At 34.3% G+C, this 19,999-nt stretch overlaps 1 protein-coding gene and 1 pseudogene across 1 annotated transcript; one reads left to right on the top strand and one right to left on the bottom strand.

The window, feature by feature from the left end:
• Positions 1 to 5,965: 5,965 nt before the first annotated feature.
• On the top strand, positions 5,966 to 8,226 carry LOC100814871 (stem-specific protein TSJT1). Its single transcript, XM_003540043.5, has 4 exons — positions 5,966 to 6,321; positions 6,597 to 6,837; positions 7,133 to 7,253; positions 7,963 to 8,226. Exons 1-4 carry the CDS (start codon positions 6,110 to 6,112, stop codon positions 8,151 to 8,153), a joined length of 765 nt encoding a protein of 254 aa, XP_003540091.1. The 5' UTR covers positions 5,966 to 6,109; the 3' UTR covers positions 8,154 to 8,226.
• An 8,537-nt stretch (positions 8,227 to 16,763) lies between these two features.
• On the bottom strand, positions 16,764 to 19,479 carry LOC100813807 (protochlorophyllide reductase, chloroplastic-like; annotated as a pseudogene).
• Between the last annotated feature and the right edge of the window lie 520 nt (positions 19,480 to 19,999).

Below are 19,999 nucleotides of genomic sequence, written 5' to 3'. Positions count from 1 at the left end.
TGTTTTGAAACATTCTTTCTAAGATTTGTCAAATTCCAAGAAAGTAAGAGAACAACATCTCTCTTTGTCTCAAAAGATGTCCTCTATTGCACATGTTGTGATCAAAACTATTTCGAGCAAAAATACTTTGACCTTTGCTAAAGTGTGGTTCAAGAAAGCTAAAGAGAATGGTTTTTTTTAGCATGGAGAGGATGTGCATTGAATGCTCGCACTAAATAATCCAATAGACACTTCTTCAAATGCAAGCTCTCAACAAAGAAAAATAATTTGTTTAGAGACAACTGCCACTTGTTGAAGATTGCCTATAGATAGAGAGGCATCCTTGAAGATAAGAAGTTATGAACCTCTTCTCTATGTTTTCTAAGAGTTCAAAAGTTGTAAAGCTCTAAAAAATCATTTGTATATCCTAGAAGAATAAAGTGCTTCATTTTTTATAAACGACTCCAAGACATTAAAAAATAGTTATTGAGCAACCAAACTTCAAAAAATCTATTTGATTTGTTTAAGAGACAGAAGTAGCTTGGTAAAGAAAGAATACTTGTGTTGTAAAGCATAAGTACAAGCTAAGTTTGTAAGAGCCAAAATTGGTAAGGAAAAATGCTTGTAAATTTTGTGAAAGTTAATGGAATTTGGTGGGTTTACAAGAACTAGACATAATCTCACTAGTAGAGATGGACCAATATAGAACTCTTTGCTTCTTATATTGTTATCACCTTCTATTTTTAACTAACAAGGGTTTGAATTTGATTTTGATTTTTGAAAATAGTCTTAACAAAATTTGTTGTTATCGTTTGATCATATCTATTTGTGAAAAGTTATCTTTCTGTTGATAAAACTATATCAGACAATAGCTTGAAAAAGGCTTATGAAAATTTTTAAGATCACAATTCAACCCTCCTTCTTGTGATGTTTGCCTTTACAATTTGGTATTAGAGTATAGCCTCTAAGGGTTGAGCACATAACAATGTCTAGAGGAAAAGATTTTAACAGTAAACCATAACAACAATCAATTTATTCCAGAGGGAGCATCCCTTACAAGGCCCCCAAGCTTCTCAAGAAATGACTATCCATACTAGAAGGACTGTATGGAGACGTACATCAAGTCACTCAATATAGGCTTTGGCTAACAATTATGAATTGAGATATACCCATTACCATATTTGAAGTTGAATGGACTGAGGAAGATCTTGCCATTATGGAACTCAACACCAAGGCAAGATATACTCTAACATGTTCTCTATCCAAAAATGAGTACAATAAGGTATGTAGACTGAAGATAGTTAAAGAGGTATGGGGCTTTGTGTGTTAGCTATGAAGGAACAGAAAATGTTGGACTAAGGAAAATTCTCATTCTACTAAGACATTATGAGAACTTCTCCATGAAAGAAAGAGAATTTGTTGATATCTAATTTCAAGTTCTTCTAAATGGTCTAGAAGCTTTAGGATACACCTTCACCAAAGCCCAAATCAATATGAAGGTTCTAGGAAATTTTTTAAAGGTGTGGGAACTAATAATAATAGTCATCCAAGAAGCTAGAAACATGAAAACTCTATCTTAGGATAAGTTGATGAGAGTGCTATGTGTCCGTGAGATTCACCTCCAAAACAGAGACCATCTGCCACAAAAATTTTACTGCCCTCAAGTCTGGAGAGACAAACTTGAGAAGAGAAGAAAATAAGAACTTATCCAAAGCTCTTAAAGTTTAGATGACTAAGTCTGAAGCTTCAAACAATAGCTCTAGAGGGTCCACAGATGATGAATTGGCTCTAATGTTCAAAAAGTTCAAGTAGATGTTGAAAAAGAAAGGAAAATTTTAGCACTCCTCTAGAAAGAAGGACAACAAATTCAAGAAGAAACACAAAAAGGAAAACAATGAAATCATTTGCTTTGAATGCCAAAAACCTGAACACATGAAAGTTCAATGTCCCAAGTTGATAAAGAAATGATACTCTGGTGAAAAACAAAGACCTCTTTTACAAATTTATTTTTTAGTTTTAAAATTTTAGTTTATTAACATGGAAACCTATGGTTTCTTAGCCCAAGACTTATATATTATAAATAGATAATTGCAACAAAGAAGACCTCGTTTACAAAAGGGTCTCCAAATTATGAGTTAGGAAGAAACTTACAAAGAGTAAAATAAGAGAAAGAATGAAGAGCACCTTCACTTTGTAACAAGAATTACAAAATTCAATGATGTTGTGCTTTATAACATTCACAAGAGTAGAGAACAAATAGCATCTTGGACAAATTAATTTATGTCTGAATCAATGATGATAGATGTAATAAAAGGCACAATTCTTGACATGGGTAACATGGGCAATTCTCAAGATTTAAATAGATTTAGGCATAGTTTTAAAACTTGGCTCGAATCAACTGAAGTGATAGGTAAGTCAAGTTAACAATTGGATCAGATGTTGTTGGATCGATGATGATGTCATCAAATTGGCTTGAACCAGGTTCAACCGGTGAAATTTGGTCTGGGTGGTCCACTTTTGGCCCAACTTTGTTCCTTTTCATGTTTTCTGACCATGTGTGGCCTAGGATTGCTCCTTTACCAACTTTTATAATGCATGCCCAAGGCATGTTGTCCATCATGCCATATGTTGTTGTTGCCTGCTCCAATAATAAAAATGGAAAAAATGCCCCTACTAGGAATCCAACTGGGGTCTGTATGGTCATCTACAAAGATGTTTACCACTACACTACAAGAACCACTTGTGATACAATGATGAAAAACAATATATATGTTTAAAACTATAGATTTAGGCATACAAATTTGAAAAATCATTTCTAAGTTTTTCAACAAATTTGAATCGATTCAAGCATAGTGAAAACAAAATCACACGATACAATCTAAACGAACTAATTCATTTCTAAGTTGCCAAACAAATGTGAAAAGTTTCAGATAGATTAAAGCATAGTGAAACCTGTTGTGCAACTAAGGGGGTTAACCCTAAGGAGATTTACATTAATAGACCATGAGCAATCACATAAGTGAACTTGACACCACACTTTAACCCAAAGCTTTAACGCTCAGGTTTTATGGGTCTTCTCCTCACTTATATAATCCCAATTTTTCCAATTTTACCCAATGTGGAACTTCACCTCACACTTGTACTTCAACAATCTTTCCCTCAAATGTGAGTCTCTTTCACATGACAGTCTTCCCCTCAAGCGAAAGTCATTTTCATCCACGAGTAGTGGCCCTTGGAGCTTAACTGTGGCTGCCTCAACTCGCCTAGCCATTACCGCTAACATGCTCTAGTACCTTGCACCACTGCAACACTTGTGAAGCCCACTATCTAACCTCCATGTATGAACTCACCCACTAGGAAGACTTTTGATACAAGGGATCTCCATGTCTATGGATTCGCTGTCGCAATTTTACTTGTCTAAACAGGTCACCAAGTCGAACCATCGATTCTTATACCAATTATTGTGCAATTGACGGAGGATAACAATGAGAAAATTTATACCAATGGACCTTGAGCTACCACATAAGTGAAAGAAAGACTCGTAAATCTAAACTTTAAGATTTTAAGATAAAGTGTGGTATGCTCGAGATCCATTAATGAAAATCTCCACCGGATCAAGGGTTTCCCAACAAAACCAAAATCACACATATATAAAATAAATCTATCAAAAATATAAAATTATACCAAGCCTGATGATCCTTTCAAAATACATACATTAGTTGCAAAATATTATTGATAATATTTATAACTGATTACTACCATCCGTACCATAAAAAATTCTTTCAAAACTAAAATTGTTTAATCTTATTCGAGATTTATTATGTTATAAGACATATTAAACTAATTATCTGATATCTATTAAGAGTAAAAAGATGGAATTATTTGATTATAAAATGTTATATAAATAATTTATAATTTAAAATTAGAAAAGTAGAATTAAATTAATGAATTATATTCAACTAAGTTCCAAAGGTAAATGTCACCAGACATTTTTGGACATGACCCTAAGTGGCTACCCTGTGCCAATTTTTAAAAGAATCTTGAAGGCTTACAAAATAAAGTGACAAATAATATAAAAGAAAAATATAAATATTTACTTACTTTTTCTTTTATCTTATTTTCTTTTTATATCACTTATGATATTTATCACTTTTTTTTCTTATCTATCTTCTATTCATTCCAATTCACGTATGGAAGTGAGCGTTAATCAGAACTCTAATATAAAGTGTTTCATAGTTACGCAGTATGCACCCGCAGTATGCACCCGCAGTATGACAAATAAAGTGGCTGTGTGGACTTACTGTAACAGTTATCTTATCTCAATTGGATAACTCAAAAAAGTCACCAACGACAAAACATATATTCGAATTATATATTCAGTAGTTGTTTACGTCAATTAATTTACAGTGCAAATTATGGATTTATTTCTATATGAATAATTTGTCATGTTAGAAAAATCAAATTGAGAACGACACAATTTATATGATTTTAGATGATAGATAAGATTGATAAAATTTGCTTGTTAAAAGAGAAGATCAAATGTATTGGAATTATAGAAATCAAGAAGTAAAATCTTCTTTTACTTAATTACGCACCTCACTACTAGATTTTTCAATGACAAATTTTATTCAACAATTAAATGACATGATAGCAAAAAAGACTTAACTTTATTATTTATTAATTTTAGACATCTCTTATTATAAGTCTAATGATTGAATTCACATTATTTTTATACACCAATTAAAATTAAATGTCTCAAGTTGATAAATAATTAATCATATTATTCAATTTAAATATCATCGAATGGATCGTAATATTAGTTTATTTTTTGAAAACAAAATATAATTGTCGCACAGGATAATTTACCGAAAAATTCTAACATGTCATTCCATTTGCAAAATTTTATTCAGATGATGAACAAATATCTCACTTCACCTTATTTTACCTCGAGGAATAGCTCATAATTGCATGTTAGTGCTAGCTTATAAAAGATTAATTTCGTACTAAAAAGGTGTGAAGAAACCTTTAAACAAAAAAAATAAATTCATACTTTAAGTAATTCCATTGGACCATTGGAAGAGAAAGCTGGAATCAATCATGGCAGAGAATTTTAAATGAATAAAATTGTATAATGCCGAAAGGACAATTAATTATTTGGTCGTTGCTTCCCCAATTTAGTGACTTTGGTCTCAGTACAAGGTAAGTTGCTCCCATAGTAAATGGCAAATAAGGTGGGAATTTGTGGGTCAACCATGGATTGAGTCGGGTTTGGGAGAATTTAATTTATTTTTTGCTGGTTTGGATTTTTCTAATTTTAGATGTTAACGCAAATCGAAATAACTTGATCACACATCAAATCGAATTATAATATTTGTTATTAAAATGATAAAATTGAAAAAAAATACAAAAGTATGGGAAAATAAAAAGTTATAAAAATTGGAAACAATTAGTATCCTATCTTAGTCAAAGTTATTTTATGAAACACATTCATAAAATTACATTAAGTATTTCTTTATCAAAAGTTACATTAAACATTATTTATATTCAGATTGATCCAAGCATGAAATTGTTTTTCTTTAGAATGTGAAATTATTAAAAAAAAATACATATGTAAGAATAAAGATAGATAATAGAAAATTTATAATAACTCAACCAATGAGTCAAGCCCTTGATTATGAACTTGTTATGTCTAATACCTAACTTAAAGTAATAAAATTAGTACAATTTCAAATTAATTAAATCTATAAACTCAACCTAACCTAAATTCTTTTGCTTGGGTTGAGGTGGCTTGCTTCAGTAAGCTAACTCATGATAACTAAGAGTAGAATGCAATGACCCACGTGGGATACTGACATTTTATCTCTATGAAATGAAAAATAACAAAGTACAGATAAGAATAACTCGGAACTCGTGAATCTTATCCATCACAATTTTGACCCACACCCACAGTTTGATGATTCAGCAGCCTCGACCACCTTCATCCCTTTGTCCTCTTTCCATGTTAGGTAACTCATATAATCATATAAATATATACTACACTATTGTACCTCCATAACAATCCCTATTAAAATCTTCTAAAATTAAATTACCATATATAGTCACATTTTCTTTACACTTTGTGAGGTCTAAAATGTTGTCCATTTTTCACAAGGGGTTTGCTCACCCACCTGAAGAGCTTAAAAGCCCTGCATCTAACAGTGGCTCCAACAAGCCTAAGATTCCTGAGGAAACTCTAAGAGAATTTCTTTCTCATCATCCCCATAACACTTTTTCTCTGAGTTTTGGTCACTCTGCTGTTCTAGCTTATACTCGTCCTGATCCACCTTCCTTTGTTCATCAAAGGTAATTTTCCTTCCACATTAAGATTGTTACTTTTCGTTTTTTATTTTTTCAAGGTATTGCTGGCCGTGAGTAAAAGACTAATCTTGAAATACTAAAGATATATTTAAGAGAATGATATTTTTCAATAGATGTTATTCAATCCCTGAGAATCAAACTCCTAATCAGATTAAAGGACATAATTTTTATCAATCATATCACATATAGATTGTCACTTTTTTTATTTGTTACAATTTGTATGTAAATGAAAAACTTTGCCTTGTTGCAATTTAATTCAGGTTGTTTTGTGGGATTGATGACATATACTGTATCTTTTTGGGGAGCTTGAACAATTTGTGCTCACTCAACAAGCAGTATGGTTTGGCAAAGGGCACCAACGAAGCCATGTTTGTGATTGAAGCTTACAAGACACTCCGTGACCGTGGTCCATACCCTGCAGATCAAGTTGTGAAGGATCTTGATGGCAGCTTTGGCTTTGTTGTCTATGACAGCAAGGTTGGCAGTGTCTTTGCAGCACTGGTAATTAATTAATTACTTTATCATTCAACGTTAGTTGTTAGTTTTTGTTGTTAGTTTTTGCTAAGAATGTTAATTGTGGGAATCGAGCACACCACCTTTTCCCTCCCTTCTCCCTTCAAACCTTAAACTCTTCTTCATAATTACCATATGGATCTTATAACTCTTATTGGTAATTAATTAATTAATTAGAAGATCCTTTTCACATTTTCCAACATCTGGCTCTCTTAATTTGACATAATTTAATTACATAACCAATGTGTACTTGTACTCATAGAGACCTTAAATTTGAATGCAGGGTTCTGATGGTGGAATTAAGCTGTATTGGGGTATTGCAGCTGATGAATCTGTGGTAATCTCGGATGATCTAGATGTCATGAAAGAGGGGTGCGCCAAATCCTTTGCTCCCTTTCCACCAGGTACCATTTGGACCAGGACCACCATGCATTACTCAAACTGTTCAAGTCACAGTAGTTTACAAAGAATTTTCAATAAGCACTTAAACATATAGAATCACTTTATCCTCTAACAATACACTAAGAAAAAAGAAGAAGAAGAAGAAATCCAATGTATTAAGTTTTTCCTAATGAAACTTAAAGTATTGGTATAAACATTTATGTTAATAATATGACGTATAATAAAAGTTTAATTGTTATACGTTGTCGGTGTAAATTTTTTTATATTGTCATGACTTTTAAAATAGTTAGGAGAAGACTTATATAGTGTGTTTGTTTCTGTTTCACAAATCTGACACACGTCCAACAAAAGCAAATTGAACTAGCTTTTTCATGAATTTCATAATTTGGACATGAAAACCTGTGAATACGTGCATTAATAAAATGCAACCAAACATGCACTTAAATTATTTTAAAGATGTGTCACTTTATAATTAGTTGATAGCATAAAAAATATTTAGATTTTGAGTGCAAACCAATATTAAATCTTTATTATACAAACTTAATTTCTATGCTAATAGTTTATACCTATGAAAATAAGTCTGACGACTTACATTTTTTTCCAGTTAATATATGGAATTTCTTTTGTAGTGGTGGTGCGTTAAAAGGAAAGTAAAAGAATATTTGTAGAGAATTATGCATTGATCTGTGATATGTGGGTGTTGCAATGCAGGGTGTATGTTTCACAGTGAAGGAGGATTGATGAGCTTTGAGCATCCAATGAACAAGTTGAAAGCAATGCCTAGAATAGACAGTGAAGGGGCCATATGTGGAGCCAACTTCAAGGTTGACAAGTACGCAAGGGTCAACAGCATACCTCGAGTAGGAAGCCAGGCTAATTGGATGGAATGGACCCAGCATTAGCCCAAAAAATAAAATAGTTTAAATGTGGATTTAGTTTTTATAAATATAATAAATTTTTGTTTTACTTTCTAAAGTGTTTTTTAGTCTTTATAAAATTATTTTTTAAGAAATAATCTATATTATCATTTAATAATGTTGTATATATATTTAAACATGTTATAGTAATGATTTCTCTAAAATAACATATTATACATGTCTAGATATATATGTCACATCATCAATAAATAGTAATATAAATTATTTTTCAAAATTTTAAAATTTATCAGCGTTAAAATCATTAAAAGAGATTTCTAGGAATAAAACTAAAATATGTTGTATTTACAATTTCTAACAAACATATTAAACATAGAGAAAAAAGGTTATACACTGAGAGTGTAAAATGTTTTATACAGTCATTCAATCATAATCTATCATGTATGGTAAGTTTGTTGACTTTTAAAATAATTATCATAATATAATTTAAACACTTATTTGTGATTGAATAACACTATAAAACTATTTTATACTACCAGTGAATATACATTAAACTCGTAAACAAAATTAAATGCAAATAAATGTATTGCACTTATTTAGCGCTAGCCTAGGAGAGGGGACCTTCATGTAGCTCAATATGACTTCAATATGATCCTTGCGATCCTTCTACTCCAATTAAAGGGAGCATGGGATACATATAATGACTTCAACAATCAAACAAGGACAGGTATAGGGTGGGTATACCCGATCTCCAACGGGGACGGGGATGGGAAAAAATCCATACCCACTAGGGATGAGGATAGGGATGGGCTTGGGAAAGCAAGGATGGGGACCGGGAACCACATATCCATTCCCGCCTTGTCTCATTGTCATGTCTATCCTACACTTAAGAGTATTGTCCAATTCATCACTTGTACATTGTACTTTTTTATGTTTCATCATTAATTAGTTGGTGAGACATTGGAATCGCTTTACCAAACATGATTACTAGGGGTGAGTACAAAATATTCACCTAATTGGAACCCAACTATCCGAGAAGTAAAACAAGGCTAAATGTTGGGTCAATTTGGACAACGAGTATTTACGGGTGACGATAATCAGTTAAAGTGGTTTGATTCGTTGAGTTGATTTCATCAGTTTCTGTCTTGACCAAAACATATATTACAAAGCTAAAAATTAGCATGTGTGTCAGTGTGTAGGTGTAGACATGCAATAGCTTTGCTCAGTGGTCATTGATTGTCTCATTGACACTCAATTTAGAATTAAAAATTGTACCTCTCCAATCAAATGTCAATCGACCTTACTACTTCAAGCCTCTTTGTTCTTACACATTCGAGACTGAAGGGTTGTGTACCTCTGCAGTTGAATGTCGACCGACCTTACTACTTTAAGCCTCTTTGCGGTTATGCACTTGAGTCTGAGGGTTGTGTACCTTCTCGGTTCTTATTGGGTCGATCAGAATAAGGCCCATTGACTTGGATGTCGAACGTCTTAGCCCAAATATGGCGTTACTATATAACCCATACTAGACCTAGAAAGTGGGACAAATTACACTTTTACACTTAACTACTTTTGGGCTAGGTCTCCTCTCTCTGAGACACAATCTAGCTGCATGAACATTTTGGCACCCAAAGTAGGACTCAATGAAAATTTTCCTGACACCCTTGTTTTCTTGTTCAAAGATGAACTAAGCAACATTCTAGATTCTAGTGAAAATCCTTCGGTATAATGGCTATCAAAGGCAATAGTTGAGAAAAATATACAAAATAAGTGGTGCAAAGCAACGTATCATATCAAATTCGAGAGGTACTGGGCAAAGACATTTTCTTGGGGATGAAACTCCCCAAATTGGAATTGAGCTAAGTTCACGATTTCTATCTTGCATTTTTGTCATTCAAATTTTACCAATCTTTGGCTTTTTTATTCTAAAAATTATATGTATATGTTGCAAAAGATCAAGATAACATAATAGGTATAGAGACACCCTTGGAGAGAAGATAGGCAAGAGAGAGTAAGCCAATGGATACATCATGCACAAGCAACACGATCGACACAAGAGACACGACTATTAAACTGCCATGATACATATGGTACATGATCGAGATCAACATGAACAACATGACTATTAAACTATCATGATACCTATGCTACATGGTCGAAATTAGCACGACTATTAAACCGCCATCATACTATGGTACAAGGTCAGAATCAACACAAACAATACAACTATTAAACTAACCTGATAACTATGTTGCATGGTTAGAATCGACACGAATGACACAACTATTAAACTACCATGATACCTATGGTACATTGTTAATGCCCAATTTTGTCCTCCTTATTTTATTATTTGTATATATTTATATTTCATTACAATTTATCTTTTTGTTATAAATTTATAATTGTTTTAATTTTTGCAATTTGTATTCTTCCACATTTTAAAAAAAGAAGAGAAAAAGACAACAAAAATAAAACCAATCCAAAGACAATATTTTGGGCCCAAAAACCCAACTTTCAATTGTCCAACATAGATAAAGAGTACAACAGGTCCTTATACCCAATTCTCAAGCCCAAATACAAGGAAAGGAGAGCAACAATCAAAAAAAGAAACAACATAAGCATTCTCGAGCATTCAGATCATGACCAAAGTCTCATCTAGGCTCCATCAACACCAACTTGTGAAAGTTGTCTCCAAGATTCCAACAACCATCACCAACTTGCCAAACTTGCCAATTTGTGCTGCATAAAGTAGAAGGTTCCTACAAGATGATGCTAGGGCATGCACAAAAAGACGTAATTCAATTCCCAAAATGTTGAATTGGAGTTCCAACCTCAAGCCTATAAATACCGAGACAATTGAGAGGGAAGAAAGAAGAGGGGGGGAGTTGATAGTGAAGAGAGAAAACAAACATAGTAGGAGAAGAGAGTAAAATATCATAGTGTTTTGAAAGGAAAGAAATCTACCTCATCCAACTTATAAGAAAGGGAAGTTGTAGTGTGTAAGGTTGAGGCTTGGAGGTCTATTTACAATAGGTAATCACCTCTTCGATCAAATGCTACCGACCTTACTACTTTAGGTCTCTTTGTGCTTATGCATTCGAGACTGAAGGATCGTGTACATTTCCAGTCGAATGTCGACTGACTTTACTACTTCAAGCCTTTTCGTACTTACGCACTCAAGACTGAGAGATTGTGTACCTCTCAAATAGAGTGTTGGTCGTCCTACACACTTGAGGCTCAATTTTTATTAGTCAACTAGAATAAGGCCCATTAACTTTAATGTCAAACGTCCCAACCCAAATACAACATTACTATATAAACCATATTTGACCTAGAAAGAGAGACAAATTACACTTTTATACTTGAATGCTTCTAAGCTAGATCTCCTCTCTCTGAAAAGCACAATCTAGCTACAAGAACAAAAATAAAAGTAAAAATTAAGAAAAAGTAAAGAAGAATGCAGAAGGCGCCAACCTAAATACCTAAACAAATCCTATGCTAGCTAGGACTGAGCATTGGTCAATTTCAGACCAAAAATGCTCAAAGCGACGAAAACTGTAGTAGGAAATGGTAGATCGTAACCGACCGTTTAGAGTCTCAATTTTGTTGAGTTCCGGATTAGGTGGATGACAGGTGAAGTGGGTGGGTTGTATCAGTTTAAGCGTATCAAACAAACTAAAAAAGATGGATTGAAAGGGGCTAGAAGCCACTGAAAGGGAAGACAGGGAATGAGGCCCCATAGTGGTTGGTACGGTGGTCCTTCATGTCATGGTCAAAGAAACTAAACTGAAACTTCAAACATTGTCTGCATTGAAGATTGGAGGCCGAGGGAGAGAAAAAAGTAGAAAACATCGAAGGAGAAGGATTGAAACAGTTACATTGTGTCGTTGCCTATTGATTTTCTGCACGCACTTCACCTCCAGCAAGTGGAAACGTTGTTGAAACTTGAAAGAGGGAGCTAGCGTTAGGGTCTAAATTTTATAGCAATATTTAATTTGACATCGGATTTTTCTTTTAATAAATAGTATTGTAATTCAATCAATTGTTAATTAAATTTATAAATCAATTGCTAATTAAATGTATAAATTGTTGATTAATACTCTTTCGTCTCAAAATGATTGGTGTTTTTAAGGTTTTTTCATTGAAGAATAAAATTAGAATCCCAAGATAATTAGTCTTTATTAGGGGACAATTTTATTAAAATATCATTGTTCTCTCTTATAATCTCAATAAACATTTTATTAAGTATTTTATTAAGTTTTTAAGACAAGATTATTTATTATAGGATAAAATCGGAATAGATATATGAATATCTTATTTGTTTATTTTTGTTAAATATATAAGTATGATATATTAGTTTTATCTATATTTTTAGCAATGCTTTTCAAAGGAAAAAAAAAACTATCAAGTAAAATAATAAAATAATCTCGTGATACAGTTTTAAAAAATATTATATCATTTCTTAAATAATTTTTATTGCAATGTAATATTTATGTTTTATTATCTTTGATCTTGTTCTTACAAATTCTAATGGGAAAAAATACTTTCATAGAATTTATTTAATTTAATTTTAACGGTTTAATTAGCAAGATTTTAGTTATATATGCATATATATGATAAGATATTATTTAAAAAATTAAATCTTTGATATTGAGGGTAAATTGATTTGCTGAATGAAAATAAATTATAAATATTAATTAAAATATATATTGATAAACTATTTGTCCATACACTTTTCCCCTTTTTCTTTCTCATTTTTTCTCCCACTTAAATGTGTGACAAAAGTTACATTTGAAAACTCCACAAGGTTGGTCAAGTGGAAGATGAAAGACTCTCATTCTCACTTGATAGATTGTAAATTTGAGTGTCCCTTGTTTCTTTAAAGTGAGGTAAAATATTCTTTGAATCCAAAAACTTTTCCAGCCTTAATTAAACCGAGAGACCATCTCTCCCCATAAAATTTTAAAAATTAAAAAGATGTATATTGAAAGCACTGTGACATTATATTTCTTTAGGAGGTTTTCTCTCAGTACTTGAATGAGATTAATGATCATTCAGATCGTTAAGAATATCCCTCCATACAAATGTTTTTGCTGACTGCCAAATGTCATCAACTATTGACTCAAACATGCTTACCATTTGAGTTATTTCTTTTGGGTCAAAGCTTCCTAATTAAGCTTAATTAGTAGATTATATATGTTGATTGAATTGCCTAATTTGACGGAGTTGCTTTGTTAAACATTAGATTTACTACTCTCTGCACTATAGTGTGAAGTTTCTGTGTTGAACTTGTTATGACTTATGAGGCATCCAAATTAAATTATTAATATATTTAGCGAATTCACTCTGAAGTTCACATAAATGACTACAACAACAACAACAACAACGCCTTATCCCACTAGGTGGGGTCGACTACATGGATCAACTTTCGCCATAATGTTCTATCAAGTACCATACTTCTATCCAAATCATTAAGTTCGAGATCCTTTTTGATAACCTCTCTTATAGTCTTTTTGGGTCTTCCTCTGCCTCGAATTGTTTGTCTTCTCTCCATCTGGTCTACTCTCCTCACTACAGAGTCTACCGGTCTTCTCTCTACATGCCTAAACCACCTAAGTCTATTTTCCACCATCTTCTCTACAATAGGCGCTACTCCAACCCTCTCTCTAATAGTTTCGTTTCTAATTTTATCCTGTCGAGTCTTACCACACATCCACCGCAACATCCTCATCTCCGCTACACCTACTTTATTCTCATGTTGGCTCTTGACCGCCCAACATTCTGTTCCGTACAAAATCGCCGGTCTTACCGCAGTCCGATAAAACTTTCCCTTTAGCTTGATCGGTACCTTTGCATCACATAACACCCCTGATGCTTTTCTCCATTTCATCCATCCTACTTGAATGCGATGATTCACATCCCCTTCAATTTCCCCATCATCCTGTATTACAGACCCAAGATATTTAAACCGTGTGACTTGAGGGATAATATGGTCTCCTATTTTCACCTCTGAGTTAGAAACCCTCCTTCTTTTGTTGAACTTACATTCCATATACTCCGATTTGCTTCTGCTTAGGCGAAAGCCATGTGTTTCTAAAGCTCGTCTCCAAGTTTCCAACCTCTCATTCAACTCCTCCCTCGACTCTCCAAGGAGGACTATGTCATCTGCAAAAAGCATGCATCTCGGCGCTATCTCTTGGATTTGTTCCGTGAGGACATCCAGAATTAAGGTAAAAAGGTAGGGGCTAAGGGTTGACCCTTGATGCAAACCAATTGTGATGGGAAAATCGTCTGACTCTCCACCCTGTGTCCTAACACTAGTCGATACCCTATTATACATATCTTGGATAGCTCGAATATATGCAACCCTAACCCCTTTCTTCTCTAGAGCTTTCCACAAAATCTCTCTAGGTACTCTATCATACGCTTTCTCCAAGTCAATAAAAATCAAGTGCAAGTCTTGTTGGGCCATGCGATATTGCTCCATCACCCGCCGTAATAAATAAATCGCTTCCATGGTCGACCTTCCCGGCATGAAACCAAATTGATTCTCAGTAACTTAAGTCTCCTTTCTTAATCTCCTTTCGATCACTCTTTCCCATAATTTCATGGTATGACTCATGAGCTTGATTCCCCTATAATTTGCACAATTTTGTATATCCCCCTTGTTCTTATAGATTGGCACTAACGTGCTTCTCCTCCATTCCTCCGGCATGCGTTTTGACCTCATAATTTCGTTAAAGAGTTCGGTGAGCCACTCAAGACCTCTATCTCCAAGAGTTTTCCACACTTCAATAGGTATGTTGTCTGGCCCCACCGCCTTACCGTTACTCATTCTTTTCAACGCTTCCTTTACTTCCTGTTTCTGAATCCGACGATAGTACTTATAGTTCCGGTCCTCTTCTCTTGTGTCTAGACTGCTAGAGTCATATCCATATCCATCATTAAATAAGTTGTGAAAATACGCCTTCCACCTTTCCTTGATATCTTTTTCATGCACTAAGACTTTGCCTTCTTCATCCTTAACACACTTTACTTGATCCAAATCTCTAGTCTTCCTCTCTCTACCCTTAGCAAGCCTATATATAGATCTTTCTCCGTCCCTGGTTCCTAGAGCTTGGTATAGTCCGTCAAAAGCTTGGGCTCTTGCCTCACTCACCGCCTTTTTGGTTTCATTTCTAGCTATCTTATACTTATCCCAAGTTTCAGAATTTCTACACCTAGACCACTCCTTGAAACACTCCTTTTTTACTCTAACTTTGCTCTGAACATTTTCATTCCACCACCACGATTCTTTACCCCTAGGTCCAAAACCTCTAGATTCACCCAACGTCTCTTTAGCCACTTTAATAATCTCTTGGGACATCTTGTTCCACATATCATTTGCACTTCCTTGTGATTGTCCACACCATCCCTCCCATATCTTTTGTTGGAAGATTCCTTGTTTCTCACCCTTCAAGTGCCACCATTTGATCCTTGGTGCTACCATAGGACTTCTTCTCTTTGCCCTATCTCTAATTCTTACATCCATAACCAAAACTCTATGTTGAGTAGTCAAGCTCTCTCCCGGGATAACTTTACAGTTCAAGCAATACTTCCTATCAGACTTCCTGATAAGGAAGAAATCTATCTGAGAACATGTCCCTCCACTTTTGTAAGTGATAAGATGTTCCTCTCTTTTCTTAAACCATGTATTGGCTATAGAAAGATCCAAAGCCTCCGAAAACTCCAAGATGGATTTACCCTCCCCATTCATCTCCCCTAGGCCAAAACCCCCATGCACCCCCTCAAAACCTCTAGCCACGCTACCTACATGTCCATTGAGATCCCCTCCTAGGAAAACTTTCTCTCCTTGGGGTATATCCTGAAGTACCCCTTCTAGATCCTCCCAAAATTTTACCTTAAAGTGTTCTGCTAACCCAACCTGAGGTGCGTACCCACTAATAACATTAAAGGTGTCCTGTCCCACTACCAATTTTAAGGCTATGATACGATCTCCTACTCTTCTTACATCCACGACATCCTTCTTCCACTCCTTGTCCACAATAATCCCTACCCCATTTCTTGATCTGATTTTTCCCGTATACCACAGCTTAAATCCCGAGTTGTCTAATTCTTTCGCTTTTTCACCTGTCCACTTAGTTTCTTGTAGGCACATAAAATTGATCTTCCTCCTCACCATAACATCCACTATTTCCATAGATTTTCCAATAAGTGTGCCTATATTCCATGTACCAAAGCGAATCCTCCTGTCATGAACTAGCTTCTTTACCCACACCCGTTCACGAAAATGTGGGAACCCTTGCTTACTTTTCACTACATTCGGGCGGCGATGCAGCGGCCCTTGCTCTTTTGACACTGTACTCGAGCCATACAGCGCGTTGCTTCCGGGCAACGACCTAGCATTCACATTATTACGTAATTGATCCATGTCATAGAGATTCGACAAAGTTTAATGTTGGCTGCCGAAAGCCTAACACAACCCTTTCCTTTTATCCGGGCTTGGGACCGGCTAAGAATAGCAAAGCTAACCTAGGCAGGATTACATAAATGACTATTAACAAAAAAAAAAAAAAAAACTACGAACAAAAGAAGAGGGGTGGAAGTCCAAATGCTGGCCAAAGATAGGCAATGACATTGATCACAGTCAATGTGCATAGTTATTATTTCTCTATAGTTCATGTGCACTTGGCCTCAGGTGAAGGATTCATCGACAGTAGTCATCAGAACAAGAGGAGTTAGCAGCTAGAAAAAGAATCTAACAAACGCATCAGAAAAGGGTCTAAACTCTTCTAAGATGTTATTGAACTCCATGACAAATGTCCCTGAAATATTAGAAGCTGCCATAGTGCCACTTAAGCCAAACCAGTAAGTTTCTCACTAATCTCCCAAACCTTGCAAGCCTTATCTGCATCGCTGGCCTCTTGGGACAATTGGTTTTCAAACGAAGCAGAGGCTGCATTCCAGCTCCAGTAAACACCTGATTTTGTCAGGCTTGGATCACTCACAACCTACACAAGAACACAACAGTTCAAACATGAGAAACAAGGATTCTTCAAAATCACATGTAAAGGGATAAACTGCTTAAATAAGGGATTATTCAATTAGTAATTATCATAAAGTTGTAAGCTGTTTTCATAAGAGCTTATTGAAATAAACTAAAAACAACTTATGGACATATCAAAAAAATATTATAAACTCTTTCAAACACTTACACATGTGCTCTCTGAACAAGCCTGTTGTGGCGATGCAACCTGGGTAAAGGGAAGCAAATGTGATTCCAGTTTCTTCATGGTATCTTCTGTGGAATTCTTGCATTGTAAACATGTTGCAGACTTTGCTGTCCTTGTAAGCCTTGGTGCCATCAAAGGATCCTCCATCTATCATGGCTGAAGTGTTTAGCCCATTCAAGCCTCCAGCTAGTCCCCTCAAGTCACCAAGGTTAGCCTTGGGTGGCACATTTCCAGCCAAGGTGTTGGTGTTTCCTGTTTGATATTTACAGAATCATCAGCACCAATATGAATCCCAAAAAACTTCAATATAAATAAAGGTTCACAATAAAAGAATTACTAACAATGCATTATCTAACACATTCTTTATTATTGGTGAAATTCATCATGTGATGGATCCTATGGGAATTACAACATCTAATACTAGTATGTCAAACAGTATATTGCTACTAGCATTTTTCTCACAAGAGGAGCGCCAAAAATATACTCCATAAAACACTCTTTTTCGTATTCACTGTTTAGAAATATGAATCATAGTGCAATGAAATGAATGCATCAGACAATGCGTTGCTAGCATTTCTCTTAATAAACATCCTAATGAATTATACCTGTGATGGAGCCAACAATGATCAACCACTTTGAAGGGTAGTCAGATTTGTTCAAGTCCTCAAGCAAAAGGCGTGAAAGGAGGAAATGCCCCAAATGGTTTGTTCCAACACTGAGTTCAAAGCCATCAGCAGTGTATGTAGGTTCCCTAGCAGTTGGCAAGTAAACCGCAGCATTGCAAACAAGCACATCTAGTGGCCTGCCTGATTGCCTGAAGTTATCCACAAATTGCCTCACACTATCAAGAGACACAATTTCCTTAGCAATGCCAGCAGATTTTGCAGCCCTCTCAGCTTTGAGGAAATCCCTGCAGGTCATAATCACATGCCACTTTCCTGTCTCAGCCAAAGCCTTGGCCGTGGCCAGGCCTAATCCAGAGGAAGCCCAGTGACAATAACACTGCCTTTCCTCAAAGTTTTCTTGCCTTCTGGTGAAGCCTTGGTGACTCCTGGAGTGGTTGTTGCCACTGACTGAACCCTCAAAGGGCCAATTTTTTGTTGGAATTCCCTCTGATAAAATAGATGGTAAAAAATAAATTAGAATGTGCTTGTGTTTTGACTAAGTACCAACATTATGCATGAGAAATCATGACATCATGCAGAGTCCAAGAAAATTAAAGCAGAAGAAAAAAGAAAATTTATGTGAAATGTAATAAAATTAGGAAGAATGCCATTAACACATTTATTTTCCAAAACATTAGTACATAAATTTTGAGTCATAAGAGTTATATGAAATTCACACAATAACAGTAAACAATAAGATTATCTGTAAGACATATGAAGTTCGAACAATAATAAAAATATATTAAAATCATAAAAAAAATTATATGAAAGGGTATGTTCTCTCAGGTACGAAGTTTTTTATAATAAAGAAAATGTTGAACAGATTATGTTAAAAGGTGAGTTAGTCACATTTCTCCGGAAGTCCTATACTGAATTGAATTAATATTCTCAGAAATATGTAAAAACTATATAATGGCAAGGCAAATTATGAATAATAAACCAAAATTTATGTTGCAGTGGTTACTTTGCATGTCAATGAGGAAAAGCTGAAGTCAGATTTGAGAGTATCCGACAATGAAACACCGAACATTGTGGTGTACCTGAGAGAAACACCAGACTTTCCCTGAAAACACAAAAAGACATTTGCCAAAACTTAAGTTATGCTATCACTTTAAATAGTATACAAAAAGAAGGGAAAAAAGAGTAGACATCAAGAAGATTTTAATGTGACAAAATGAAGCAAACCTCTTTAGCAATGGGGAAAGAAGCAGCCTGAAGAACCATTGGAACTTAGGAAAAGTGGGTCTTTTGTTTTAGAATGTTCCACTAAATTGGTTGAAGTGGTAATATCAATGTAATGAATTTGTACACGGAAGTGTTGCTTTGGATATGAGAGGATAAGTTTGCAGCATGTGCACCTGCCAGGGATATTTTGATCGGTCGCAGGTATCAACAGTGAAACATAGATAATGAAAGGGACTAGGAATGGAAGCACATCTCGAGTAGAAGCCAATGAAGACAAGGCCTTCTTTTGACCAAAAAAACCATAGTTTAGGGATGACTTTTTTTCTAAATTATTAAATGGGATAAGTTTTAAATCAGTACTTCAAAAGGAATACGTCATTGGATAATCCACGACTTCAAAATCGTAAATCATTTTATGAATTTATTTTTCTTTTTTACTGAAAATTTTATAACTTCTTAATTTTTTTTAAATACGACTTTGAAGTTATAAATGATATATATATATATATTATAGAAGTCTTAAATTATTTACAAATTTAAAATTATAAATACTTTTATTTAAATAAATATTTTTATTTTTTATTTTATTTAATATTTTTGTATATTATTTTTATTTAATACTTTCTATATTTTTTATTTAACTTTTTTATTTTTTATTTTTTATATTTTATTTAATACTCTTTATATTTTTTTCCTAATTATAGTGCATTCCAACACAGCTTGACTTTAAAATCATACATATATGCACAGTTTCATTTATAACAAAATATATTAAATAAAATAATATAAA

The sequence above is a fragment of the Glycine max genome, chromosome 12 (assembly GCF_000004515.6).
Source record: "Glycine max cultivar Williams 82 chromosome 12, Glycine_max_v4.0, whole genome shotgun sequence".
Lineage (NCBI taxonomy): Eukaryota > Viridiplantae > Streptophyta > Magnoliopsida > Fabales > Fabaceae > Glycine > Glycine max.
This window is presented reverse-complemented; position numbering and strand designations above follow the sequence as displayed.